General features: G+C 44.5%; 1 protein-coding gene across 1 annotated transcript in view; it reads left to right on the top strand.

The window, feature by feature from the left end:
- The window catches only part of LOC148041085 (diphosphomevalonate decarboxylase MVD1, peroxisomal-like), a 55,013-nt gene extending 50,264 nt beyond the window's left edge, over positions 1 to 4,749 (top strand). The window contains exons 4-13 of the mRNA XM_087676739.1: positions 150 to 409; positions 952 to 1,150; positions 1,891 to 1,957; positions 2,477 to 2,540; positions 2,631 to 2,711; positions 2,797 to 2,883; positions 2,972 to 3,129; positions 3,726 to 3,774; positions 3,910 to 4,034; positions 4,107 to 4,749. Coding sequence (XP_087532865.1) covers positions 170 to 409; positions 952 to 1,150; positions 1,891 to 1,957; positions 2,477 to 2,540; positions 2,631 to 2,711; positions 2,797 to 2,883; positions 2,972 to 3,129; positions 3,726 to 3,774; positions 3,910 to 4,034; positions 4,107 to 4,302 — 1,266 coding nt within the window. The 5' untranslated portion in view covers positions 150 to 169 and the 3' untranslated portion in view covers positions 4,303 to 4,749. The remainder of the gene's footprint in view (positions 1 to 149; positions 410 to 951; positions 1,151 to 1,890; positions 1,958 to 2,476; positions 2,541 to 2,630; positions 2,712 to 2,796; positions 2,884 to 2,971; positions 3,130 to 3,725; positions 3,775 to 3,909; positions 4,035 to 4,106) is intronic.
- The last annotated feature ends 19,241 nt before the right edge of the window (positions 4,750 to 23,990 follow it).

The raw sequence follows: 23,990 nt of genomic DNA on the forward strand, positions 1-23,990 counted from the left end.
AGCACTGTTTGATATGCCCTTGTAATATATGCAAATGTTTTAAACCTTTTGGAAGTAATTTACATATGCTTGGATTTAGCTTGCACATGGAAGGTATCAGCTCCTTTTTTCATTTTTGATCTCACATTGAACTCTTTTGCTCTCTTTAGTTGTGGTCCACATCTTGGCCATGGCAGGATCTGAGCAGTCATCCAATAAGAACAAGGCGGAGGACTGGATTGTCATGGTCACAGCCAGAGCTCCTACTAATATAGCAGTCATCAAGTATTGGGGTAAGCGTGATGAGAAGCTCATCTTGCCAATCAATTCCAGCATTAGCGTTACCCTCAACCCTGATGATCTTTCTGCCACAACTACTGTTGCTGCAAGCCCTTCCTTTACTTCAGATCGCCTGTGGCTCAATGGCAAGGTCGGTCCCTTCCCCCCCTTTCCTTTCCTTTCATATCAAGCATTGCCCTCTGTTTTCCTAGCATGCAAGAAAGTGGCAGCTTACATCTTGCTTGGTTGATTGTTACTAACTCTACATGTAGCCAAGTTCCTTCTTTTGTCTCTTGCAGTAGAAAACATACATGTAGTGAGATAGAGCACTTTGTTCATTTCTATGATTCCAACATAGAAATCCATTCTTGCATACCAGGAGAAGTTCACTTGTAGCGTCAATGGACCTGCGTTCATAGGGCAGTGTCTTGTAATTTAGCAGTATAGTTATCTAGTGTTGTTTGAAGGTTAGTGAGGTTCATTTGTAGTGTCCGAATACTTGGGTTGTAGGTGGATTGAACAACAAGAATCATGTAAATTAGAAGGGTAGTATTTTAATTAGTTTGTGCATGTTAAGTGCTATGGTGCAAGTATCTTGGTCTGGTGGGTTGATCGATTGCAGGTTTATTAGAGGTCAAACAGCAAGATTGCCAATTCATTTACAAATGTCCTTATTTTTGTTCTTTCATGTAGGAGGTCTCCATTGAAGGGGAAAGATACAGAAATTGTCTCAGAGAGATCAGATCTCGAGCAGAAGATGTGTTTAATGAGAAAACGGGCATTGTTATAAAAAAGAAAGATTGGGAACACTTGAAATTGCATATTGCATCGAAAAACAATTTTCCTACGGCAGCTGGATTGGCGTCCTCAGCTGCAGGGTTTGCATGCCTTGGTAAACTTTTGTTTTCTGAAAATATGTTTGGAAGTACTGCTGAATTGTAAGCAATAATTTTATGAACATCCTTTTGGTTTGAGTTGACGGGTTACGCTTGGCCTCATTCAATTTCTACCTTCCTGATTGCTTCTAATGCATGGCCAGGGTGGTAATTCAATATCTTACATGGGTATTTGTGATAGTTCAAAGTGTTGTTTTGGCCATACTACGAGTAGTCCCAAATATCTGGTGCCAAACATTGGTGATAAGCCAAGTTTTAAAGAACTCTCCACTGTTTTTGTGCACCTTGTGAATCTGTACATCGGGTGCCACAGGACATACTGAATGGCTTTTAGGTCCTAGGATAGATGATGTGAGGTTTACATCTCTGAGTTGTGGACTGTGATTGGTAAAAGTTTAATCAACAAGGTTTGCACCTTTTGTTTGTTTGAAGCCTTTATAAAAAATCTCATTTTAGACCTAGTGTTATCAGAGCCTTCTTTCCAACCCATTTGTGTTTCATTTTTGTCCTAGCCTTGTGCGTGCAAATTGGAATGTTGCCTGATTTGTTTTGACACTGTTTAGTTTGAGTGTCTTCCATTTAAAATTGGCAATATATTATGCCGTTTCCCTTCCATGTGACAAAGAAACATACTTTAGTCAATATCTGAAGACAACAACTCAATAGTTTGGCCACGTTGAGCTTTTTCCTTTATCAAGAAAAGCTTTATGACTGACTCTGTTTTTTAAACTTACAGTTTATGCTTTGGCTCAACTAATGGGAGTTAAAGAGAGCTATGAAGGAGAGCTTTCTTCACTTGCAAGGTGTGCACATCGTGACTTTCTTTGTGTATACAGAGTACTTTCTAGAGCGCCATGTCAATACTTTCTGGAGCACCATGTTGATCACTATATATGTTAGATGAACATTGGTGGTAATTTTATAGTAGATGGTAAAAGTTCCACATTGCGGCTGACAAAATGTTGCTCTGCTACTTTGCATCATCTCACTGTTAATCTTCCTATTCATAGATTTCCGTAGAAAAGAACTCTCCTTGCATTTCATTTCTGTTGATCAACTTGGCTTGGCTAGAGCTGCAACACCTTGTTGGTCACAATTTTATGCAAAGCCAATCCTCTGATTGGGTTGGTTGAAATGGGTTTTGAAAACCTTAATGCTAGGATCATGCTATTACATGGAGTGTTCCTTCTTTGAGATCAAATAAACCGCAGCATGCATTGAGATTAGGAATTTATTATGGGATGAAGATTTTTTTCATTTAAATTGGGGAAATTAATTCTGGTTTTCTGTAAAGCAATATGCTTACATTTATTACCCTGCAGGGTTGGATCTGGTAGTGCCTGCCGCAGTCTTTATGGTGGTTTTGTCAAATGGGAAATGGGAAAGGTATTTCTTCTTGTTACTGGCTGAATGAATTATTGACGCTTCCATCATTTTCTGTTGGTACTAACTGTCAGTTTGCCTATGAAAGTGTAGAAAGATAATGGCAAAGACAGTGTTGCCATCCAACTTGCAGATGAACGTCATTGGACAGATATGGTGGTAATAATTGCTGTGGTAAGTATTGCTCTAACTTTGAATCTTTTGAGAAAATGGATCTATAGGGAAGCGTTGTTTTGACAACACAAGCTCTGACCAACAGGTAAGTTCTCGGCAAAAGGAAACCAGCAGTACAGCAGGCATGCAAGAAAGTGTCCGTACCAGCAGGCTTTTGGATCACAGGGCTAAGGTAAACTTTTGATAAAAGTTGCTGACTTCTCCTTCCTGAGAATGGAATCTGAGATGGTAAGCTTCTGATGTACTTATGGCAAGTTCAGGAGCTGGTCCCAAAACTCATAATAGAGATGGAAGAAGCAATCAAGCACCGCAATTTTGCAACATTCTCTCGCATCTGCTGTTCAGATAGCAATCAGTTTCATGCCACATGCTTAGACACTTATCCTCCAATATTTTACTTGAATGATACTTCTAGAAGGTAAGTCTTTTTTATTAATTCTCTTAACTGACAGCACTTCAGTTTTACATTCATCCAAACATGAGCTGCTTGGTTTTATGTTGGTATATCTGCTTGTACTGCAGTATACATGTTCCTTGCTAGAGCAGGTGAGATCTGTAGCATAGTGGACCGGAAAGAAAAAGCAACTCAAATGACTAGTACTGCGCACAGAAAAACCCCTTAATTTAAACATTTGGAGATATTGTATACTTCCCATCTCTTAGTTGTAACAATCAGACTTGAGCTCATGATTGCAAGTATGCTTATAAAATAGGCAGTAAGTTAGGCTAAACTCAAAAGATGAGTATCAGTCAATGTTATCTGAAGGCAAACACAAAGCAGAATTTGTTTGGCTACTGGAGTAATGTTTTGGTGGAGTCTCCAGGACACGGTCCTGTTTCTAAAAGTTAGATGGGATTTTCATTTTGGCAGCCGTGTTGTCAAATGCTTTGCCTTTGCCCACTTTATTGTGTGAAAAAGAAACGGTCTTTGTACATGAATGCATGTTAGCTTGTCTAAATTACATGCTCATGTCTGTAAGGAGCTTTTGCATTAATAAAGTTGTATGTGGACAGGATTATAAGCTTTGTTGATCGTTGGAACAAGGTGCAGGAATCTCCACAGGTTCCATGCTCTAGCATTCTATTCATTTAAATTCATTCTCTTGCATTAACCTTTTTAGAACTTTGTGCTATGTTTTGTGAATGAAGTTTGAAGTCTTGGAGGTAGATATGTCTGAAACTCAGGATGAACTTGCAGGCTGCATACACATTTGATGCTGGACCGAATGCTGTTCTTTTTGCTCCAAACAAAAGCACAGCATGTCAACTTCTTAATAGGTTGCTGTTTTATTTTCCTCCACCACAAGGGGCAGCATTCTCAAGGTAATAGATTTGCACATATGTTATCATTCTTAATCTACCAGTGTAGATGACATTTACTCAATTTGATGACAGCTATGTTATGGGTGATACAAATATGATACCAATTGAAGAGGTAGATACATCCTTTGTTCCTCCAGAGTCCCATGGACTAAGTATAAGGAGGACACATGGCGAACTCGATTACATTTTATGCACACAACCTGGCAGAGGACCATATATGTTGACAGAGCACCTTCTGGATGCTAGCACAGGCCGGCCTTTACAATAAACAATTGTCATCAGGGATCTTCATAAGTCGAATGAAGGCTTTTCTTTGAGAAGGGCTCACAGTCTTGAGTCCATTGGTCTAATTTTCTTGTTATACTTGCTTCTCATACCCTGTGTACAGCTATTTTAAACTCCTTGATTCTCACTCTTAGTCAGGCACCATGTTTACTTGGATACTCAAAGCAGCCATTTTGTTTGGCAACTAGTGCCAGGAAGAGATGATTTTGTAAACTATCATGAGAGAGCAATTATTAAGAGGATAGATGCAGGTTCTTTAGCTCATATGATGCTGTTCGGCTCTTGTATGCCACATTGCAAAGTACTAATGTGCAAACATTTGGAGAGTATATAGAGCTCTTCAAGATGCAAGCAATCACCTAAAGTACTCAACTTGTATATCAAGGTCCATCTTACATGTTAAATCAAGTCTTTTGATGGTTTTGCTCGCTAAGAGGAAATTTCACACACCCCATGTGATTGCTTTTTAATCGTAAACCAATAGGCCATTACATTGTTACGCATGTTAGTACTAACCTGAATAAACAAGTAAGCTTGTTTTGATAGCCTGAATCATAAGACAAAGCTCACTACCAGCACACTCTGACGACCCGAGCTTGGATACCTGTGATATAAATTGCACAAAAAGAAATTCGATGATAGATGATTACAAGTTGTAAATCCGATTGAGGAGAGGAAATTGGTTTGGTGTGGGAGCTTTTGCTCAACCGCCAAGACCCATGGACCGCTTATTGTTTCAAGCGTTCCAAGCGAGCTCTAATGGTTACCTCTCACATAGCCGATGCGGCCTCGATCCTACGAGTGTAGTGAGCTTACCTTGATGCCGATATGAGTTGCCTTCTCTCTTTAACACTCCGATAGCTCAACGATCCTAGATGCTAGCTCAAGCATGCTCAAGCCATCTCCTCCAAGCTCCAACCGCCATAGCCGTGCGCGCAAAAGAAGGAAAGAGAAGAAAAGATAGTGAATAGCTTCACCCCCTTGATCCCTCACTTCCACTCACTCTCACAATTACTCCCTCTCTCAAGAGCACACACAAGCAAGGAGAGGAGAATAAGAAAAGAAGAGAAGAGCTCTTGTTGGGCATACACCAAAGAATGAGCTTCCATTCACTTTTTGAACTTTATATATATAAACCCTAAAACCCGATGGGTACCCATCCTTTTTTACATGACCCGCCATCATGGCAAGGTCTCTTTTTTTAATTTCCTGTTTTTGCTTCATGCCTTAGGTCTATATTCGACTATTTTTTTACAGGTGGCACAAGAGGAAGCTTGGCGCTCTTTTACAAGAGTTTTTGGAGTTTTTGAGACGTTTTTAATTTAAAACTACGCTTTTTGCCTCGGCTTAGCGTTGGAGCCCACCTACGTGTCCTTGCTCCTTTTTCATCTTCTTTCTGCTTTTTCATTCGTCTTTCCGCCTTCTCGGCTTGGGGTTAACATTACCTCCCTTCGAGATGAGTGCTAGTCCCATGGCACTCTTCTCGATTGTTGGTGTTTTGAGAGGCAGTTGGCGGAGTAGTCATGTGAGGGCAGGGCAGTATGTAGACTCGTGTGCTCGTAGAACCGTGGTAGTAAGATTGGTTGGAGAAGTAACGAATGTTGACGTTGGCCTCCGAAGTAGGTGGGTGGGCACGCTGGTGGTGCTTGGAAAGACAGAGGGTGGTGCTTCACCTAAGGAGGGGGATGTCTATCTTAGTATGTAGTGTGAGTGGCTCAGGGTGACAGATCTAACCATAGGCGAGTGGCCTCCCTAGGTATGTCTTGTTCTTGATGGGCTCTAAGCGTGAAGTGGGAGAGCAAAAAGAGCGAGGGGATTAGGAGTGGAGCTGGCCGACCGAAGCCACCAGGCACGCCTAACTTGAGGACCCCTAGGTGCGGTGATTGTGCTTTATGTGGTGTTGAGTGATTGTGGAAGTGAGTGGTTTTGTTTATTTCATGAATAAGGATCCGTCTGCGCGTTTTTTTTTTTTGCGCGCTATACTAGGAGAACGTTAGTCCCTGTACCTAAGCTTCCTGGTCTGATTGAGGCGGAGAAGGCGACCAGATGGACTTACTAAAAAATTGACGGCTTTGCATGTATCCTTTGAGGTTCATGCGGACGTGGAGAGAGGTGGTGGAGAGGAAGGGATGGTTGCATCTAGTAAACTGGCTGTCGTTCATATCTTCTAGGAGAGCTAGGCAAAAGGAGGGAAGAAGGCTAGCTCTCATCATTAGGCGTGCCATGGCGCAGCTAGTGTTGGGGTCAAAAAAGAGGGGGGGCAAGCCACGCTCTTGTGGTGTCGGGTCTTGCTTGAGTAATAGCTTAAGTAGCCTAAGGTAATTATAGGTAGTTATAAAGGCGGGATCTGGACAGGAGAAGTCTGCGAGAAAGCACGTCATGGAATCACTTAGGCTTCCTAAATAAAAAAGGAGAACATGCTCGAAGAAGGCGGCGTTGGAGTTGTAGATGATGGGGAAATCATGCTGCCCATAGAGAGTGGCAACAAAAATCCACACCTACCCTACGAGGATACGCCACGAATGTGGGGTCGTTTCTCTCGTAGGGTAGGGTATTGCAAAACGCCATCCAAGCGAGCATACTAATATCGCACACTTGCCTCCTCCAAAGAGATTGGCAGTTGTAGCCTTGCACAATGTGTGGTATTTCGAACACCTTGTCTTGCCAAAACTTTGCTTCCTCTGTGCCCCAGAGTGGGGGTCTTTGGGGGTCTTTGCTATTTTTTCCAGCCATTTTTGGCCCAATCCGCCGTCAGTCGCGATCACCTCCTCCATTACCTTAATTGGTAGGACCCTTCTCAGGCTGTTAGGCATGAGGAAGCTGAAGGTGAAAGGGTCCTTTTCGTTTTCTTGCCGTTTCCAAATCACCAGCTTCGCATTGAATATCGCTGGGAGGTCATCGGGGCACTGTGGGAGAGGTGCGGACAGCCACACGACCGGTTTGGCTCTTAACTGTCTCCTGGTTCTTTCAACTAGTTTTCTCCGTCGCTCCCTGAGCACGGTTTGTCTGTTCGAGGGCGGGTCGATCTGTTGCTATTCTTCCTGATCATGCATCGAGGGGGGTTATGGGATTATTTCTTCGCTGGTCCTCCTTATGACGAATTCAATGTCAGCCTCCTCCCCTTGCCGGTTATCTAGTTGCGCTTCTTCCTCAAAGCCGAGTGCGCCCAACTCCTGGGGGGTTAGGCCGGCCAATAGTAGGTACTTTCGTTGTTATTCTAAGGCCAGCCTAACCTCCGTAGGTTGGGGTGGCATCTGTAGCCCCACATGCAGGGCCTGCGTGCGATGCTCAGTTTCTTTTGCACCACCTCCAACGACTCCTTTTCCTTTGGCCGGGTCATGTCCAGTAACGTGTTGAGGAAGCCTGTTGTTGGGCACTGAAGGCTGTCTGGACGGCGGCTGCTTTACTTTTTGCCAGGATTTTTTCTTTTTCCACCAAAGCGAGACGCCATGCCAGTACCTTCACCCGTTTCTCGTTCTGCACAGCCCATTCCTTGGCCCTTTTGTTCATTCCTTCCATGCTCTCCCTCTGCTTCTATGCTAGGATTACGAGCTTCTGCTCCTGGGCTTTGAGTTCTCTGCTCATATTCTCGTGCTCTTTCCTTTGGAGGTGTAGTTGATCGGTCACAGACTCGATCTCTTTTTGTTGTTGCTCCCTCTTGTCTTCTCTCCTCTTCTTTGGCATTTAGTTTCTCCATCATTTGCTCAATGTTGGCGGTTTTCGCTTCCAGTTCCCCATGTTGCATCAAGAGGAGCTTGTATTCCCATTGCATCTGCACCAGTTTTTGATTTTCCTCCTCAAGCCGCTATTTGTAGCTTTCTTCCATGTCTTCCTTTGCTTTCAATTCTTGCTTGAGGTAAAAAAAAATTTGTTGTTGCATGGCTAATATGCGGGTTTTCTCCAGTTGGAAGGCGGCTACTACTGACTCTTTTTCTGCCACCAACTCAACCACCGCCATTCTCTTTTCCTCCGCCCTCTCTAATTGGGAGAGCAGCTCGGTGACGTATTCGTCATAACTGGCTGGTCGCGTCATTGTTGCGTGGGTAGGGGTGGTCAAGGCCTCTACATGCGGACGCTTTTGGTCCTGCCTCGACTTAGCATCTGCGGCTGGCCTCTTTTGCCCCGTGGCCGTGGTTTCTATGCTCTTTCCTTGGGCCATTTCTTTACTGATGAAGTATTGCATCTAGGCCACGAAGTTGGAAACTTCCATGCTGGTGGGGATGTTAGGGGTGAGTATAGTGGGTTCAATGGAGGGTGCTATGAGGGTGGGGATAGGATGGAGGGGGGCTTTGCCTTTGCCTTCCAGGACTGAGGGCGACGCTACTTCTAGTACTTGCGTGCTAGAGCTAGGCCATTCTTCCCTCCCCTTCCTATTGTGACGGTGCCACACTTTTTGTCGGAGTCGTAAGACTTGAGAAATTCCACACTTTGTGTGGCTGGGTTTTTGTGCGAATCTTTCCAAGTACTTGGTGAAGTTGCATTTTTCAACGACTCTCTTGGCCGCCTCCTCCTTGGCCAGCAAACCTTCTATGTTGTGGATGGTTCGGAACTTTAGCTAGTTGTAGGCATGGCTCTCCAGAGTGATTCTGTATTGCGCTCTTTCCTCTTCTGTGAATGGAAGTTGGTGGGCACGGTCTTGTTGCGACATCTTTCGTTTCTGTTATAAGTCCTAGTTTCCATTAGTTATTCCAAAGTAATAATACAAAAACATCATAGACTGAAAAGGAAAGACTCTGTGTTTATTGAATGAAAGCCTTAAAATCCTAATCAATGTGGAGCCTTCTCTTTTAGCTTTAACTTTTTACCTTTTATTTTAAAGTTCTTTTGACATCTTTCTACCTCGCTTGTTGTCCATGCGCTTATGCGTTTTGCTTGATTTTCACTGGTTTTAATTGATCTCTTGGTTCACCTTACTCCCCTTCCCTTCCTAGCTTGAGAAGAATCCTTACTAGGATTGAAGGGGTGGGAGGTTGAGGACCTTCGGCAATGGGTCTTAGGAGTCATCGGTATAGGAACCGAGTATAAAAATCGGGATTATACTCTAACTGAGCTGTGCGATGGAGATCAAAGGGGCAAGTGTCAATATATGTTATGTAAGTGAGGACATCTATTAGGAAGTCACCAGAGGCACCGCGGCTAGCAATGTGTAGTTCCTTCTCAGTCAGCAGGTGATTGAGGTAAGGATGTTCCTTGATGTGCTCTTCCAAGGGGCGGTTGCGAAGAGTGGTTAACACTCTGTAGGAGGTTGGCGCGATATAAGTGGGGTCGTACTCCGCTATTTTGATTGTGCGGCGCTGCTCCACGTTGGTCATTACTTGACATCCCTCTACTTCTCATTGCAACCTAAGAGTGTACCAGTGCCGCAAAAATGGGGATTCAATCCCAGCAATTTGGGATAATTCTGCGATTTCTTGGTCGGTGATGGCAGGAGTGGTTCACTGATCGTATGATGTTATGAGGTGTTGTTTGAGGGCTTGCTCTTTAGAGACCTCGCTGTCGAGTAATACAGTAGTGGAGTTTGCTGCCTTTGCGAAGGCAAGTTCAAACGTCTCCCAAGGACAAGGCATTGTGCGAATTTCGGTTGCAAAAGGCTCGGGCAACAAGCCTAAGTCCAAGCGGTCATAGCTCAGAGCCAGCTCTCTGAAGATGGCATCGAGCTGTCTAATGCAATCAACCACCTCATCCCCTGTATCTGCGGCTAGATCTGAGGCCAGTGTCAAAAATGACTTTCGCTCGTAGGAGGGTTTAAGACGTGCTGGTGGTTGGGGTTTGATGGCACTAGAGCCTTTGACAGTACTACCTTCAGAGTGGATCATTTTTGTTGGATGGACTCTAGTGGGTGATGTGTCATGCGATGGTGTCTGTCGTTTGGGCCGGTAGGCTTGTTCGAGTCTCTCAGGCATATGTGTAGATGGGCTTGATGGATGTGGGCCTGGGGAGCACCGTGGCTCATGGTTTTGAGGTTTGATGGGACTGGGGGTGATCAAGCTCAGGGGTAGCATACGAGTGGCGGTCTCGGCCAGGTGGGCTTTAGGGATATATAACCATGTGTTTCCCTCATAGTAGCCTTGCGCGTGCAGGAGGGCTTTGGAGACCCACGTTCGCCGGATCATGCCCCGATTTCTGTAAACTGCGCCTTCGTGTCCTAGGTTTAGAGCTATAGGTCTTATGAGTTCGTGTGTGACAACTCCTAGGTGGCGGTTGTGGCTGTTTAGGCCTCCATTGGAAACTAGATTGTTGAGCCTTAGCTTTTGTTACCACGAGTAGTGGTTCTTGAGAGGTGGTGGGGGGCGGCCGGGCACTACCCTTCTCCTTAGATCCGGATGCTAATAGTTCTATCAGTGATTGTGCGGATTGTTCCATCGCGCCATCCTTGCTGAAAGGTGTATCAATGCGGATGTTGTCTATGGCGAGGTGAACGCGTTGCAACTTATAATCGATGTGGCAATGCGTTTGCTTCTTAAAGGTTCGCTCTAGCAGCGTCTCTGTGCCTGCATCCTTGGTGTTTGGCAGCACGTAGAAGATCATTGGTACAATTTCATTCTCGATAGAAATGGCGGCCTTATACTTACCGAGGAGTGCATAGGAGTGGCCCTATATGGATTTAACTTGGCGTCAGTGGGTTGTAGTGGTGGTTTACCAAGTTGGGTCCAATGATCGTGAGTTAGGACATTGAAGTCCACTCCCTCGTCAATTAAGGCATTGAAGATGTATGTCCGCTTGGTAGTGACCGTGATGTGCAGGTATGTAGGTTCCACGATTTTCTCATTCGTGTTATCGATTTCGGTGATGGTGGCTACTAGGACGTTGACTGGTGGTTCCAACATTGGTGGTTTATGTAAAGGATGCGCGGGGGATAGTATTTCTTGACACGACTGCCATTGAAGAAGCCTATTCCTTCGCTGGCTAGAGTTTCGAGCTCGATGTTGCCCGTTCGGTTGATCGCACAGACCCTGAAAGGTCTAAGACCTCGAAACTTCATTTTTTGCTTGTGCCCCTTGACTGAGTATAGGAGCACTAGGTTGCCTTGTTCGAAGTCGCGTTGCTTGACATGCTTGTCAAACCAGATCTTGCGTTGTGCCTTCTCGCATATGAGTGCATGAGTGGCTAGAAGACGGGTCTCCGAGAGGTGTTCGAGTTCTACTAGGCGTTGCGTCTATGCTTCCTTTCCTTCCCATTGCTCCTGAAGCACAATTCGTAGGCTAGGCACGAAGAATTCTACGGGGAGAATTGCTTCGGATCCGTAGGTCAGTCTAAAGGGGGTCTGTCCGACGGCCATTTTGTAAGCTATGCGGTAAGCCCATAAGGCCACCATTAGCTTGTTATCCCAGTCGTTGCATGAGGCCAAGACTACCTTGGTTAGGAAGTTGACAAGAATCTTATTTGTGGATTCCGCCTGGCCGTTTGCTTGAGGGTAGTATGGAGAGGATTTCCGATAGATAATTAGGAAGGTGGATAGGAGATGAGTTATCACTTCATTGATGAAGTGTGTCCCCTGGTCACTGACTAGTTCGATGGGGCATCCGAATCGTGAGATCATCTGCTCCCATAAGAACTTGACAGTCGTTCAAGCATCGTTCTTTCGGGTTGCTTTCGCCTTTGCCCACTTCGTTAGGTAGTCTGTGGCCACAATGATATATTTGGCATAAGAATACTGTGCAACAAGGCTGATGGGTCCCATGAAGTCGATTCCCCATTTTCCCCATTTTTCGAAGGGTTGTCGTGCAATGACTGGGGTCTCCACTTGATCCTTGCGAATCGGGACTGACATTCGTCACAATGCTTAACAAATTGCGCGGCATCACGAAACAACATTGGCCACCATAGTTGAGATTGCAACACCTTGCGGGCCGTTGTCTCCGCAAAAGTGTCCACCAGCAATCCCACTGTGCCTCCGAGAGCACGTCGTGCATCTCATGTTCGCGCATGCATTTGCGCATCAATCCATCTTTCCCTAAGCGATATAGCTGGCATGCTATCAACTGGTAGGACTCGATTTTGAGAATAAGTCACCTCAGTCTTGCCTTCTCTATTGGTTATTCAGGCAGTCCGTGCTCAGGCACTTAGACTATGTCATCCGCCCAGTATGATGTTAAATCGGCCTTGAATAAATCCCTCCCGTATTGAAGAGGTTAAAGAGGTGGGCATCTGGCAATTCATCGGCAATGTCTTCTCCAGCGGATTCCCTTGTGGGGATGCGTGACATATGGTCAGCCATGTAGTGTTGTTTCCCTTTCCGTACAACCACAGAGAAGTCAAACTTCAAAAACAGAAGGAGCCACCGAGCTATGCGTCCTGTAGCGCAAGGTTTGTTCACTAGGTATAGCAAGGCTTGATGGTCTACAAAGAAGGTAAAGGGCGTAGGCAATAGATAATGCCGAAACTTGTTTATAGGAAACACCATGGCCAAGCCCTCTCTTTCGATCGTCGAGTAATTCATTTCCATCTCCGTCAGCTGCTGTCGGCTAACAAGGCTCACTAGATAATCTAGGTTGTGCTCGCCAGGTTGGCACAATACTGCCCCATAACGATTTTAGAAGCATCAATATGCACGTGGAAGATTATGGTCCAATCTGGGGCTCGTAGAATTAGTGTTGTGGTTAGAGTCTTCTTCAGCTCTTCATATGCACATTGGCAAACTTTAGTTCATTCAAAGACAATTAACAGTTTGTATAAAGGTCTTGCTATCAATGCGTAATTCAACACAAACCGTCGATAGTATCCCGTATGGTTTAAGAAGCATTGAACTCCCTTGTAGTTGGTTGGGGGTGGAAGGTTGACAATAGCCTTGACCTTCGAGAAGTCAGTGGCAATGCCGTTCTTCGACACCACATGGCCGAGGATGCATCCATGTTTCACCCAAAACTGGCATTTCAAGGGGTTCGTGGAGAGACGATATAGGCGACATTGATCAAAGACTGCTTGGAGTTTGTTCAAGTGTTCCATCCAGGTCAAGTGAATGCAGAGGTTATCGACAGACTTCTAACTCCTTGCGAAGCATGTCTTTAAATATGGTGCACATGAGACGTTGAAAGGTGGCAGGGGCATTAGTGAACCCGAAAGGCATGACTATGTACGCAAAGACGCTCCACTCGGTGGCCAAGGTAGTCTTATATCTGTCAGCAGGATGCACTTGCACCTGGTTGTATCTTAAGAAGCCATCCAGAAAATTGTAGGCTTCCTTGCCTGCCACTCGTTCAAGCATGTGCTCGGTGTATGGCAATGGATAATTATCCCTTTTGGTAGCAGCGTTCACCTTTTTATAATTGACGCACACTCTAATTTTTTCATTTTTCTTCATCACAATGACTATGGGTGATACCCAGTCCGTGTGCTCAATTTCGTAAATGAATCCTGCTTTCATCAGCTTATCAATTTATTCCTTGACAGCATGAGTATGCTTAGGATTCATCGGGTACGGTCGTTGCTTCACCGGTGATGCGTCTGGTGTCATGGGTATGTTATGAGTCACCACACTCGGATCTACTCCTTTAAGCTCTTCCAAGGACCACGTGAACACGTCCACATATTCTCGCAAGAGGGCGACCAGACTCGCCTCCTCGTTCTCAGCCAAGTCATCGGCAACGAAGGCTGGTCGGGGTGTCTCCCCTTCCCGAGCTAAGTTCACCTCTTTGACCCTGGCTGGTCCCTTGATTGGTTCGCTTGTTTGCCCTTGCCGTTTGGCACCCATCACGATCACTACCCTATCGCCTTTCTTGAATTTTGTAAATCGTTTTGGAAGGTCCCGTGGTTTTCGTTGCTCATCTGTTTGGGTGTCCCTGGGTTGGTTTGCCCTTTCTTGCTTCAATCGTTTGCGCCTCATGTGGACAAGTAAGTCCCCGACTGTGCGTCTGGGCGGCCTAGGTATTTTTGGGTCGCTATCCGAGCTCACTTCTGACTCAGAGTCAAACTCGCCGTTTTCGCTAGAAGAGGGTGTCTCCCCTGGTGGTCGCAGTTCAGATGGTGATTTCGCTCTAAGCACTTGTGTCGCCCCTGGTTGAGCTAGGCCTGCTTGCCCAAGGTCTATGGCTGCTACGTGTTCTAACCAGGCACGGTCACAATTCATGTGCAAGAGTCCTTGCTTTGTCTTGTAGGCACTTCTTTTTTGCGGCTTGGAATCTGTCCGTATTTGTTCTATTTCATGTCCCTCCTTGTCGTACTCTACCGAATCCACCTCACCCTCACTTTCATCCCTGAAGGGTTGACAGTCTTCGTACTTGTCGTCAGAGTCCTCTGTGCTAGCCGGTTCGTCGTCCCGTAGGGCTTGGTACTTCTCTTGTCACTGATTCGGGACTAAGGCCCAGTTGTACATAAGGTTCAAGTCATGCACTCTAGTCCATTGCCACTCGGATTTGCCTAAGAGGTCCTGGAGAGGTGTGAGGTTTGCTGCTGAGTTGTCATCCAGCTTGTCTGTTAAGTATTCCAGGGCCTCCTGGAGTTCTTTCTTGTTGCTTGGCACTTGGAAGGTGATGGGCTTAGGTCTCCCAAGATGGGTTCCTTCCATCATGCACACTAGTATAGTGGGCGTGCCATTGATCACGCCCATCATCTTGATGGCTTGCTCATGCGCTTCTTGGTCCGAGAACGGCAGGTCGATTGTAGCAAGGACATGCATCTAATCCCGCTCATCTTTTGGACATGGGATATACTTGGTTAAGGGCCCATAAGACTTCTTGACCTGACAGTCACCCTTGAGCATCGAGGAGATGGCATCCAAGTTGACTGGTGAGGTTTTCCAAGTGTCCATCTTCACCCTCACAGCTTCTGTCCTGTTGCCTAAGAATATCAAGCCGTTACCCCAATCTTCAATAACTCTGGCATTGCGTATCCAAGGCCGGCCTAACAGGACATCGTAGTCCACCCCCTTCATGACTATAAAGTCGACCGAGAACTGGACACCTTCGATTTTTACTAGCCAGTTTTTAAGGACTCCGAATAGCCTCACCCTCATGCCGTTTGCTAACGTGACGTTAAACCAAGCGGTCTCAACAGGTGGGTTTTCCCAGGTTTGCAGTACCGCATGGCTTAGCAGACTAACCCCGGCTCCCATGTCAATGATCCCCTTTCCTTTTGTGTCTCCTAAGGCTAGGATTGGTAACACTACATGAATCTCGGTGCCTTCCCAGAAAGCATTAATGTGCAAGGATTTTGGCATAGAGTGTAGCATTAGACTCAGTATTTGTGTTTCTGCGTCTTGATCTTGCAAATTCGACGCTTGTTCTCGTGACTCCTCGACCCACTGCTTGAGGTTTCGCCATAGGGTGGGGTGCTGCTTAAGCAGGTCTTCTAGGCTTAACGTCATTGGGGTGTTCACTAGCGTGGTGAGAAGGCTGTCGGTTGCTCGTCCCTCTCCTGTGTCGAATAGTCCTGGCCAATGGCCGTGACTAATTTGTGGGCCTTCAGCATCAAGGGTTGCCCTAAGGGGTGTTGTCTGGGGTGCAATTGCCCTTCCTGACTTTGGTTGAGGGGGTGAGTCTGTCGTGGTCATGTTGATGAGGTCCTTGCTCTCGTCCTCTAGGATGGGCTCAGCGTCTCTTAAGTGCGCTTGTGCCTCTTTTACCCAGTCCCTCACTTTCTCTATGGCCTCGAGTTGGCTCTTCGGATGTGGGTACTCCCCTACCTTGGCACTCCCCTACCTTGGCACTCCCCTTTTTGGCTGTCTTGGGGGTTGAAGTTTCCGTCTCTGTGTCCTCGACTTTCTTTCCAACAGGTAGAGTTGTAGCACTCTCAGCTTTTAGTGTGATCTTAGCCTTCGGTCTCCTCTTCCTTCACCTGTGGCTCTTTTTTCCCGTCGAGATTGCATTGAGGTTGCTAGGACCTGGTAGTGATATGCCGGCCTGCTTTGTCTCGGCACGGGTCATGACCCGCAACGGGATGGGTGTGGCCTCCCCATCAAGGTTCTTGACACCGAACAGCCCCAATGGGATAGATGGTACTTCGGTTGAATTTGTAGAAGGTTTCTGCTTTGGGTAATCAACGAAGAGATGGGTGATTCCACACTCTACACACCTTAGGTTAGCTTTATCTCTGTTTTGCTGCTCCCTCTCGGGGCAACGCGATGAGACATGGCCTGGGTGTCCACAGGTCCAACAGATGATTGGATCCAACGTGTGTTCAACCAGGCTTTCAGTTTTTCTTAAGTGCCCTTCAAGTGCGAAAATTCAAGGTGAGTGCGAACAAACAGTCTCTAAGCGTCTCATGCACCCTTGGGCATGATAGGCTTGGTAGATCGATTCTTTGGCCGTCTAGGAGGGATTTAGGGCCTCTCGGCTACGTTGCCTTGCCGTTTCTTTTGGTCTCGATTAGGGTTTTATGGCTCGGTGGGTTATCTCTAGGTCTCTGGGTTTCTAGGTATTGCAACAGCCCACTCAAACTGTTAAGCGGCCATGCCTTACGATTTTGTTTACTCGGTGTGCCAAAATCAGGCTTTAAACGTTAGGAAGGCTTACGACAGGTTGCGCCGCTAAGCTCCAGTTGGGTCAAGTCAAATCTCTAAGATTGAGTTGGGGCACACACTCGACCCAACTAGTCCAAAGTGTAGGGGTCGAGAGAGTGATTTGGACGGGCCGAATCTCTCCTGTCCGAGTGCAAAGAGTTTTTTTGTAGGCCGAGGTTCGAGTGGAGTAACTCAGACGGTTCGAGCCAGATGTTGGGCCGAGGGCCGAGTATTGTCTTGGACCGAGTGGACACTCGGGCGGAGTGTTAGTTTGGTGAAAGGGCCGAGTCGAGTAACTCGGACAGGCCGAATCGAGTATCGGGTCCGAGGGCCGAGTAGGGTTTTTGCGTCGAGGTCCGAGGGGCAAGTTTGGGACTTGGCCTAACAAGGGCCGTTTGGACGGGCCGAACGCAGTGCGACGAATGCCGCGCAATGATGGTTTCGATCGAATCTCCCTAGTCAGGCAATCATCCCCTGCATAAACTTCTAGATCTTGGCTAAGGCACCAAGGGAAGCGATTGGTATACCTGGGGTGAGCGGTAGGCTCTCCGATGATGCGATCGAATTGAATTCTTGCGGGGGCTCTCTCTCTCTCACTCTCACTGCAATGGTTGCAAATGAGCTCTCCCTTGGCCTCCTGGCCCTTAAACCCCTTCCCCGGCAGGGCTTTGACACTCTGAATCATTCACTTGCTGACACTAAGCATCCCAAGCTAGTTTTTTGCAATTTTTTGCATGTTTTATGTCCTGTTTTGCCTTGTTTGCAATAGTAAACCCTACCCTTTCCCGGTTCGATTTCCTAATGCTATCCTACACTAAATGCAACGAGAATCAAAAGCAACAAACTGACACGATTTCTCCCTATTTTCCAATCATCAAACAAACTAACTAACCCAAAATACTTACTTGTTTCGAAGATCAAAACACCCAACCTTCCTACCTACCTTAAGCTGCGTTTCGGGGGAGAATCCCTTACTTCGATACTTGATATGGGGCGCGCAAGTGCTCAAGCTTGAATTCGTTGGTCCTGACAACGGAACCAGAATGTGGGAGCTTTTGCTCAACTGCCAAGTCCCACGGATCGCTTATTGTTTTAAGTGCTCCAAGCGAGCTCTGATGGCTACCTCTCACATAGCCGGCACGCCCTCGATCCTACGAGTGTAGTGAGCTTACCTTGATGCCGATATGAGTTGCCTCCTCTCTTCCATACTCCGGTAGCTCCACAATCCTAGATACTAGCTCAAGCATGCTCAAGCCTCCTCCTTCTCCAAGCTCCAACTGCCATAACCATGCGTGCAAAAGAAGGAAAGAGAAGAGAAGATGGTGAAGAGCTTCACCCCCTTGATCCCTCACCTCTCACTGGGGCAGGTTCGCCTTTAAGTGGGAGGTTGTTGGGGGTAAAGGCACCTCCGTCTAGTCGCACGTGTATTACTACACTGACAGTTTCCGCCACTACACATTGCAAGTGGCAGGCACTTGTCACAGTCACTTAATCTTTATTCTTTTAATGACAATTTGAATCAAGGAAGACATGGCCATACATTGTGGTTGTTGGAGTTTCCACTTTTGACTCTTTCTCTCTCTCTCTTGGCTCTTGCTCTCCATCCGCTATAGCTCTCATCGCCAAGCTTCTTCCTCCTGGGTTCCACTTCCCTTTCAGGTAGTTGCCTTCTTGATTTGGGGGCTTCATTTCATGTCACTTGCATCGTCATTGGTTTCCTACCTATCGTATTGTTATAGATTCAGTTTGAAAAGGAGATGACATTGCATTGGATATTATTGGCATATGTGATGTGATATTGCATTTGGGTAATGGTGACTCATTTATTATGCATGATATATGCCATGCCCCACCTTTGACTAAAAGCGTAATCGCGACAGGACACTTGGATATTGAGAAGTATCATGTCTCCTTTGGTGTTTCTGCATGGAATATTACTCATGGTAGTCTTGTTTTTTATCGAGGTGCCAAGGTTGGCAATCTCTATCCCTTGTATTTTGATATGTTGATCATGTTTTGGCTATGACCAATGTTCCACATGTATCTCTTTGGCATCGCTGTCTCAGGCATATGTCCTTGAAAGGAATAAAAATCTTGACTTGTTTGTTGTATCTCTCGGCCCTTGAATACTCTCATTTTGATTCATGTGATCATTGTTTATATGGTAGGCAGACACATAACTCTCATAAAAAGTTTGGATCTATGTGCATGGGTGAGCCTTTGGCTGTTGTTCATTCTAATGTTTGTGGTCCCAACTGTCATTGGGTGGCGCTCGGTACTTTGTTACATTCATTGATGATTTGTACCCCACTCGACTCTCTACACTCAAGTACACCCATTTGAATTCAAGTGACCATTTGAATATAGGTGTCCCATCCAAATCCTAGTGACCATTTATATTCCAGCAAGCTAAGTGAATTTGAGTGATCCATTTGGATTCAAGTGACCATTTAAATTCGAGTGATCCATCAAAATCCTAGTGACCATATGGAACTTAAGATTCGATTCTCTCTCAAATCCTTAGGCTCAACCCCACCCATCCAATTTGGATCTAACTTTGCAAACAAATCTACTCACTCAAATCTTGCTCCACTCATTTAGATCCTAGTATCCCAATTGTATTCACATTCTACCACTTAAATCCACCCATTCATTCTATTGGAACCCATCCCCCAGTCAAGTCCTTGTGCTTGACCTCACCCACATTCAACAGCCCCATTTAAATCTAAGTACCCTATTTAGATCCAAGTGCCCCATCTAGGTCTGAGTGTTCCATCCTGATCCACACAAACTCAAATTTGATTGGAATCACCCCATTTTGCCTATTTGGACCTACCTACTCACCCTAAGAAACCACTTAGACCCAAGACTATTCAACATTACCACTAGGGTCTACTTACTCAAATCCATCCAATTCGAATCCATCCATTTGGATCCAATTCAAATCAAAGTTTGTTTAACTCTACCACTCAAATCCAAATCGAACCCTTGGCTCCATTCATAGGATTTGACTCAATTTCTCTAATCTTCACATTGACTCATCGAGTTGGAAGACTTTTATAAGCACCTAGCCACCCTTAAACTCTAGGCTATTGTCCCTTACATTGTCTCCATCCATGTTACAACCACATCTCTACTAAGTTGCTTCATGGTACTTGGTAACAATGATTGAGGTTATTATTGGTGACAAAGTTACTGAAGAATTGTTGGCTATTTGTGGTACTCTTTGACAAGAAATTCCTTTGGGTGAATAAGAATTTGTTTCAGCATAGAATTGGAGGTAGTAGAAGTTTGAAGAGTCATTGTTGATAGAAAGGTGACATTGCAAAAGTCATAATATTTTGTGTATACACTGGAAAACCTCTCATGTGTTCACTTTGTACATATGATATATTTTGATGGTTTGGGAGATGGGTCAAACTTCAAGCAAACTTGAAGTACTATCCCATACCTAAGAACCCAAACCACTCGAAAACACATACGTGAATTAATATCGAAAAATTCGCGCATTGGAACGAAGTGCAAAAAGAAAGAAAATTGTGCAGAACAATGTGTATACTTTTGTGCACATACTTAATTATTAAGACAAATTCATTGGTTCTTTGTGGTTGTGTTAGGGGTAAATGAGCTAGTGTTATGTCACCCATGTATTCACTACACTAATAGTACCCACACACGTATACTGCAAGTGGTAGGCGTCCATCGCTGTCTTTTCATTCATTCTTTTTTTAGTGACTAATAGAATAAGGGAGGTTGGTCACACATTGTGACTATTGGAGTTCCCACATCTTGACTCTCACACACACACACACACACACACACACACACACACACTCTCTCTCTCTCTCTCTCTCTCTCTCTCTCTCTCCATTTGCCATAAGTCACACCTTTGATGTTTCCACTTGCTTGTGCTCTCACTTGGACTTCTCCCTTCAACTGGTATCATAGCCCTTGCACTCATGAGATTTCTCAGGTTGATTTTAACCTAGATTTGAAAAGCTTCAACCTTCATTCATGGCATCCATAGCTTTAGCTTCAAAGGTACGCATTTGATCTTCCTCGCTCCCTAGCTTATTCCCTCCACTTGAGACTTATTCTAGGGCTACATTGGACCCTGCTCATCAATAGTGAGCAAGTCTTCAGATTGAACAATTCAATTAGCAATAGGGTTATCATAGTTAGCATGACCTGCATCTATTATGTTGCCCATCTTCTTTGGCTTATTGCACTTCTTCTTCAACTCCTGTGAGCTCCAAGACACCTTCGATCATTTAGCATCTCGCGAGCATCAACATTATGAGTCTTGGACACCATTTGGAGCTCCTAACTTCTAATATTTGCTATAATATACAATAGACCTCTATAATATACGTTTGAACATGGTTTTCTCAGCCACCATTGGAGTTCACTCTTGTCTCTATTGATACACATATGCATATGCATTGATGTTGGGATGTTTTGCACATGTCTTGAGGTGATCTTGGCTTGATTTAGATTCCATTGCTCAGTTTATGCAAGGTATTTCACTCCTGTAATATAGTGGATAGCAAGCTTTTACACAAGGATTTATGTCTATTGCCATTTGATGCTATTCGAACACTTCAGTAAATGTATTGATATATGACATTGATTTTGTGCACTTGGATATGCTTATGGAATGTCTTGAGCTTTGCATTTGAGCTCAATTATATGTCTTGAAGATTTGGTCAATTGCTACTGTGATAATTGACATTATGGGCTTGAATATTTACTTAGATGTTATGCTCATTGCCCTATGCTTGATGCAACTCGGATTTTGGATGGCCATGTACTTAATGTTTTGAGCTTGCATTGCTCATTTGGCATTTGGTTTCGCTTCAGTGGGAGCTACTTGACACTTGGATATTTAATAGAGCTTAAGATTTATGCAATTGAGCCCATTTCATTGAGACTATGGGACACTTATTTCATGTTTACGCTCTCTAGATGCTATTTCGATGTAGTTATTACCTCTAGTGGGCTGATCTGATTCATGCTTTTGAGCTGGTACCTACCTCTGTTAGTGTGTTCTCAGTGATGTATTCATCCTGCTTAGCTATATATTGAGCTTCGTTACCATTGCTCAATTAGTTGTGCATTTGGCAATTCTCTTTTGTTATTCTTGAGACCTCCTACATGCATGATGTTAATGCCCATAAGATGTATCTCTCTCTAACACATTGAGTTTGACAATTCTAGGTACCGATTGCATGATCAGTGAGACTGTTTGTTGTCCATACATACCTTGATTCTTGAAGGATATTCTTGGAAGTTGCAAATTGGATTCTATCACTTATTTGCTCATATCTGACTTTGGTTTTATTGTCGTAATAATTTTCAGCTAACACCAGTCTTTAAGTACATTTCACTATCTTGCACAAGTCTAGGTTTAATTAGATAATGCTTGTCAAGTCTAAATGCCCAATATGTTGAGAATAGTTGGAGGGGTTCTTCTAGTGCAAGTAGGCTCTCCTTCACAATTTCAATTGCAAGATACTTGCTATTTTTTGGTCAACATATGAAGCATCAAGTTCCTACTAGAGCTCCTCGGATTAACTTACTATGGTCATCATGCACTAGGGTTTTGAAAAATTTACAAGAAGATTAGGATGCCCTAAAGGTATCAATACCTCAAGGTGTTAACACTCACTCTAGATTCAAGTGGATGTACATTATGTGTTCATGGGTTTCATATTCTAGACTCGAGTCTCTCTATGGGCTTCTTCTAAGTGCAATAGCGATGGTATGGAACTTCCACAAGATTTTACAAAGACCGTTTAGCTTGCTTCCAAAGGATGCTGAGACTAGAACACTAGCCCCTTCCAATATATTTGGCAATTACTCCTCGAGCATGGCTTATAAAAGAAACTCTAGGATAGCATATGAAAATTTGAGTGTAGCCTACCTAGAGGTTTTCAATGGAACGAATGCAAATCTTCAATGGATTTTCAATTGTAAGGTAGTCTTAGGCCATGACACTACTTGTAGCTTTGGCTAGTTGAATAGCCCTTGGATTGTGTGAGCAAGTCCAAACCATCGGGTTTCTAGGCATGGAATTGGGGCTTGATGATCATCCTTAAGTAGTCACAATCAGACTTCTATTCTCAACATGGGAGAGTTATTTGCAACTCAACTTGTGGAGTGCTCAAGATAACTTTTTGGAGTCCTTTAGATTAAGATGTTTAGGAAAGATTCAAATAGCTTGAGGTATTCATGGGGCAATACCTTGGATTATTGGCTTTAATGCTCAAGTGGGCAATGATGCCTAATTGTGTGCATGTGTAGGTGTGTGATATGTATGTTGTACAACTAAGTAGTGCATGTGTGTGACATGCAACTAGTGTCAAAATCCTAAGTGTGTTGTGCAATGTGATAGGGTGTACATCTAAATGTCTTCTAGGGATTATGTCATGATGTATGGTCACTGACATTGTGAGGTTGTGAGTGCAATGAGGGTTCTTACAAAAGAGTGAGGAGTGCAAAAGAATGATGGAAGGATTTGAAACATGTGAAATGATGTGGTTCTAGGTGCACATATGTGAGCTAAGGGTGCATTAAATGGAGTGCGTGCAAGAAGCCAGCTTTTGGAGTGAGCTTTTTTTGGCAACCTCAAGTTTTATTCCACATAGTCCACTTGGTCCTCTTTTTCCTTTGGGCATATATCAAGCATCAATGCTGCTCCTCCATTGCCATCGTCGCCACCACCACCACCACCACCACTAGCACCGCCACCATCACCACATCTTACTCTACCCCTCCTCATTAGAGCCACAACCAGTTCTCCTCTCTCTCTCTCCTCATATGTTGGGGACCAACCACCGAAATCTCACTCCCCTTTAATAACATTACCACCACTAGCCCTGCCACTACACCATGACATCTTACTCTCCTCCTCCTCATTAGAACCACATTTTATTTTCCTTCCTCTCTCTCTCTCTCTCTCTCTCTATATATATATATATATATATATATATATATATATATATATATATATATATATATATATATATATATATACATATACATATATATATAACAATAAATTAGTAGTTCTCTCTCAACTTATTTACATCACTAGATTAATCTTACGTGCTTATCTTTGATCATATTATCACAATGTTAATGCATATGAGATATCACACTACATATACATTCACATCTTCCCTCTCTTCTTTGCACATATTTTATAATTACATCTTGATGTATTAATACTTTAG

Source organism: Lygodium microphyllum, chromosome 1 (genome assembly GCF_053477565.2).
Source record: "Lygodium microphyllum isolate KBCC chromosome 1, Lygodium_microphyllum_v1.1.10, whole genome shotgun sequence".
NCBI lineage: Eukaryota > Viridiplantae > Streptophyta > Polypodiopsida > Schizaeales > Lygodiaceae > Lygodium > Lygodium microphyllum.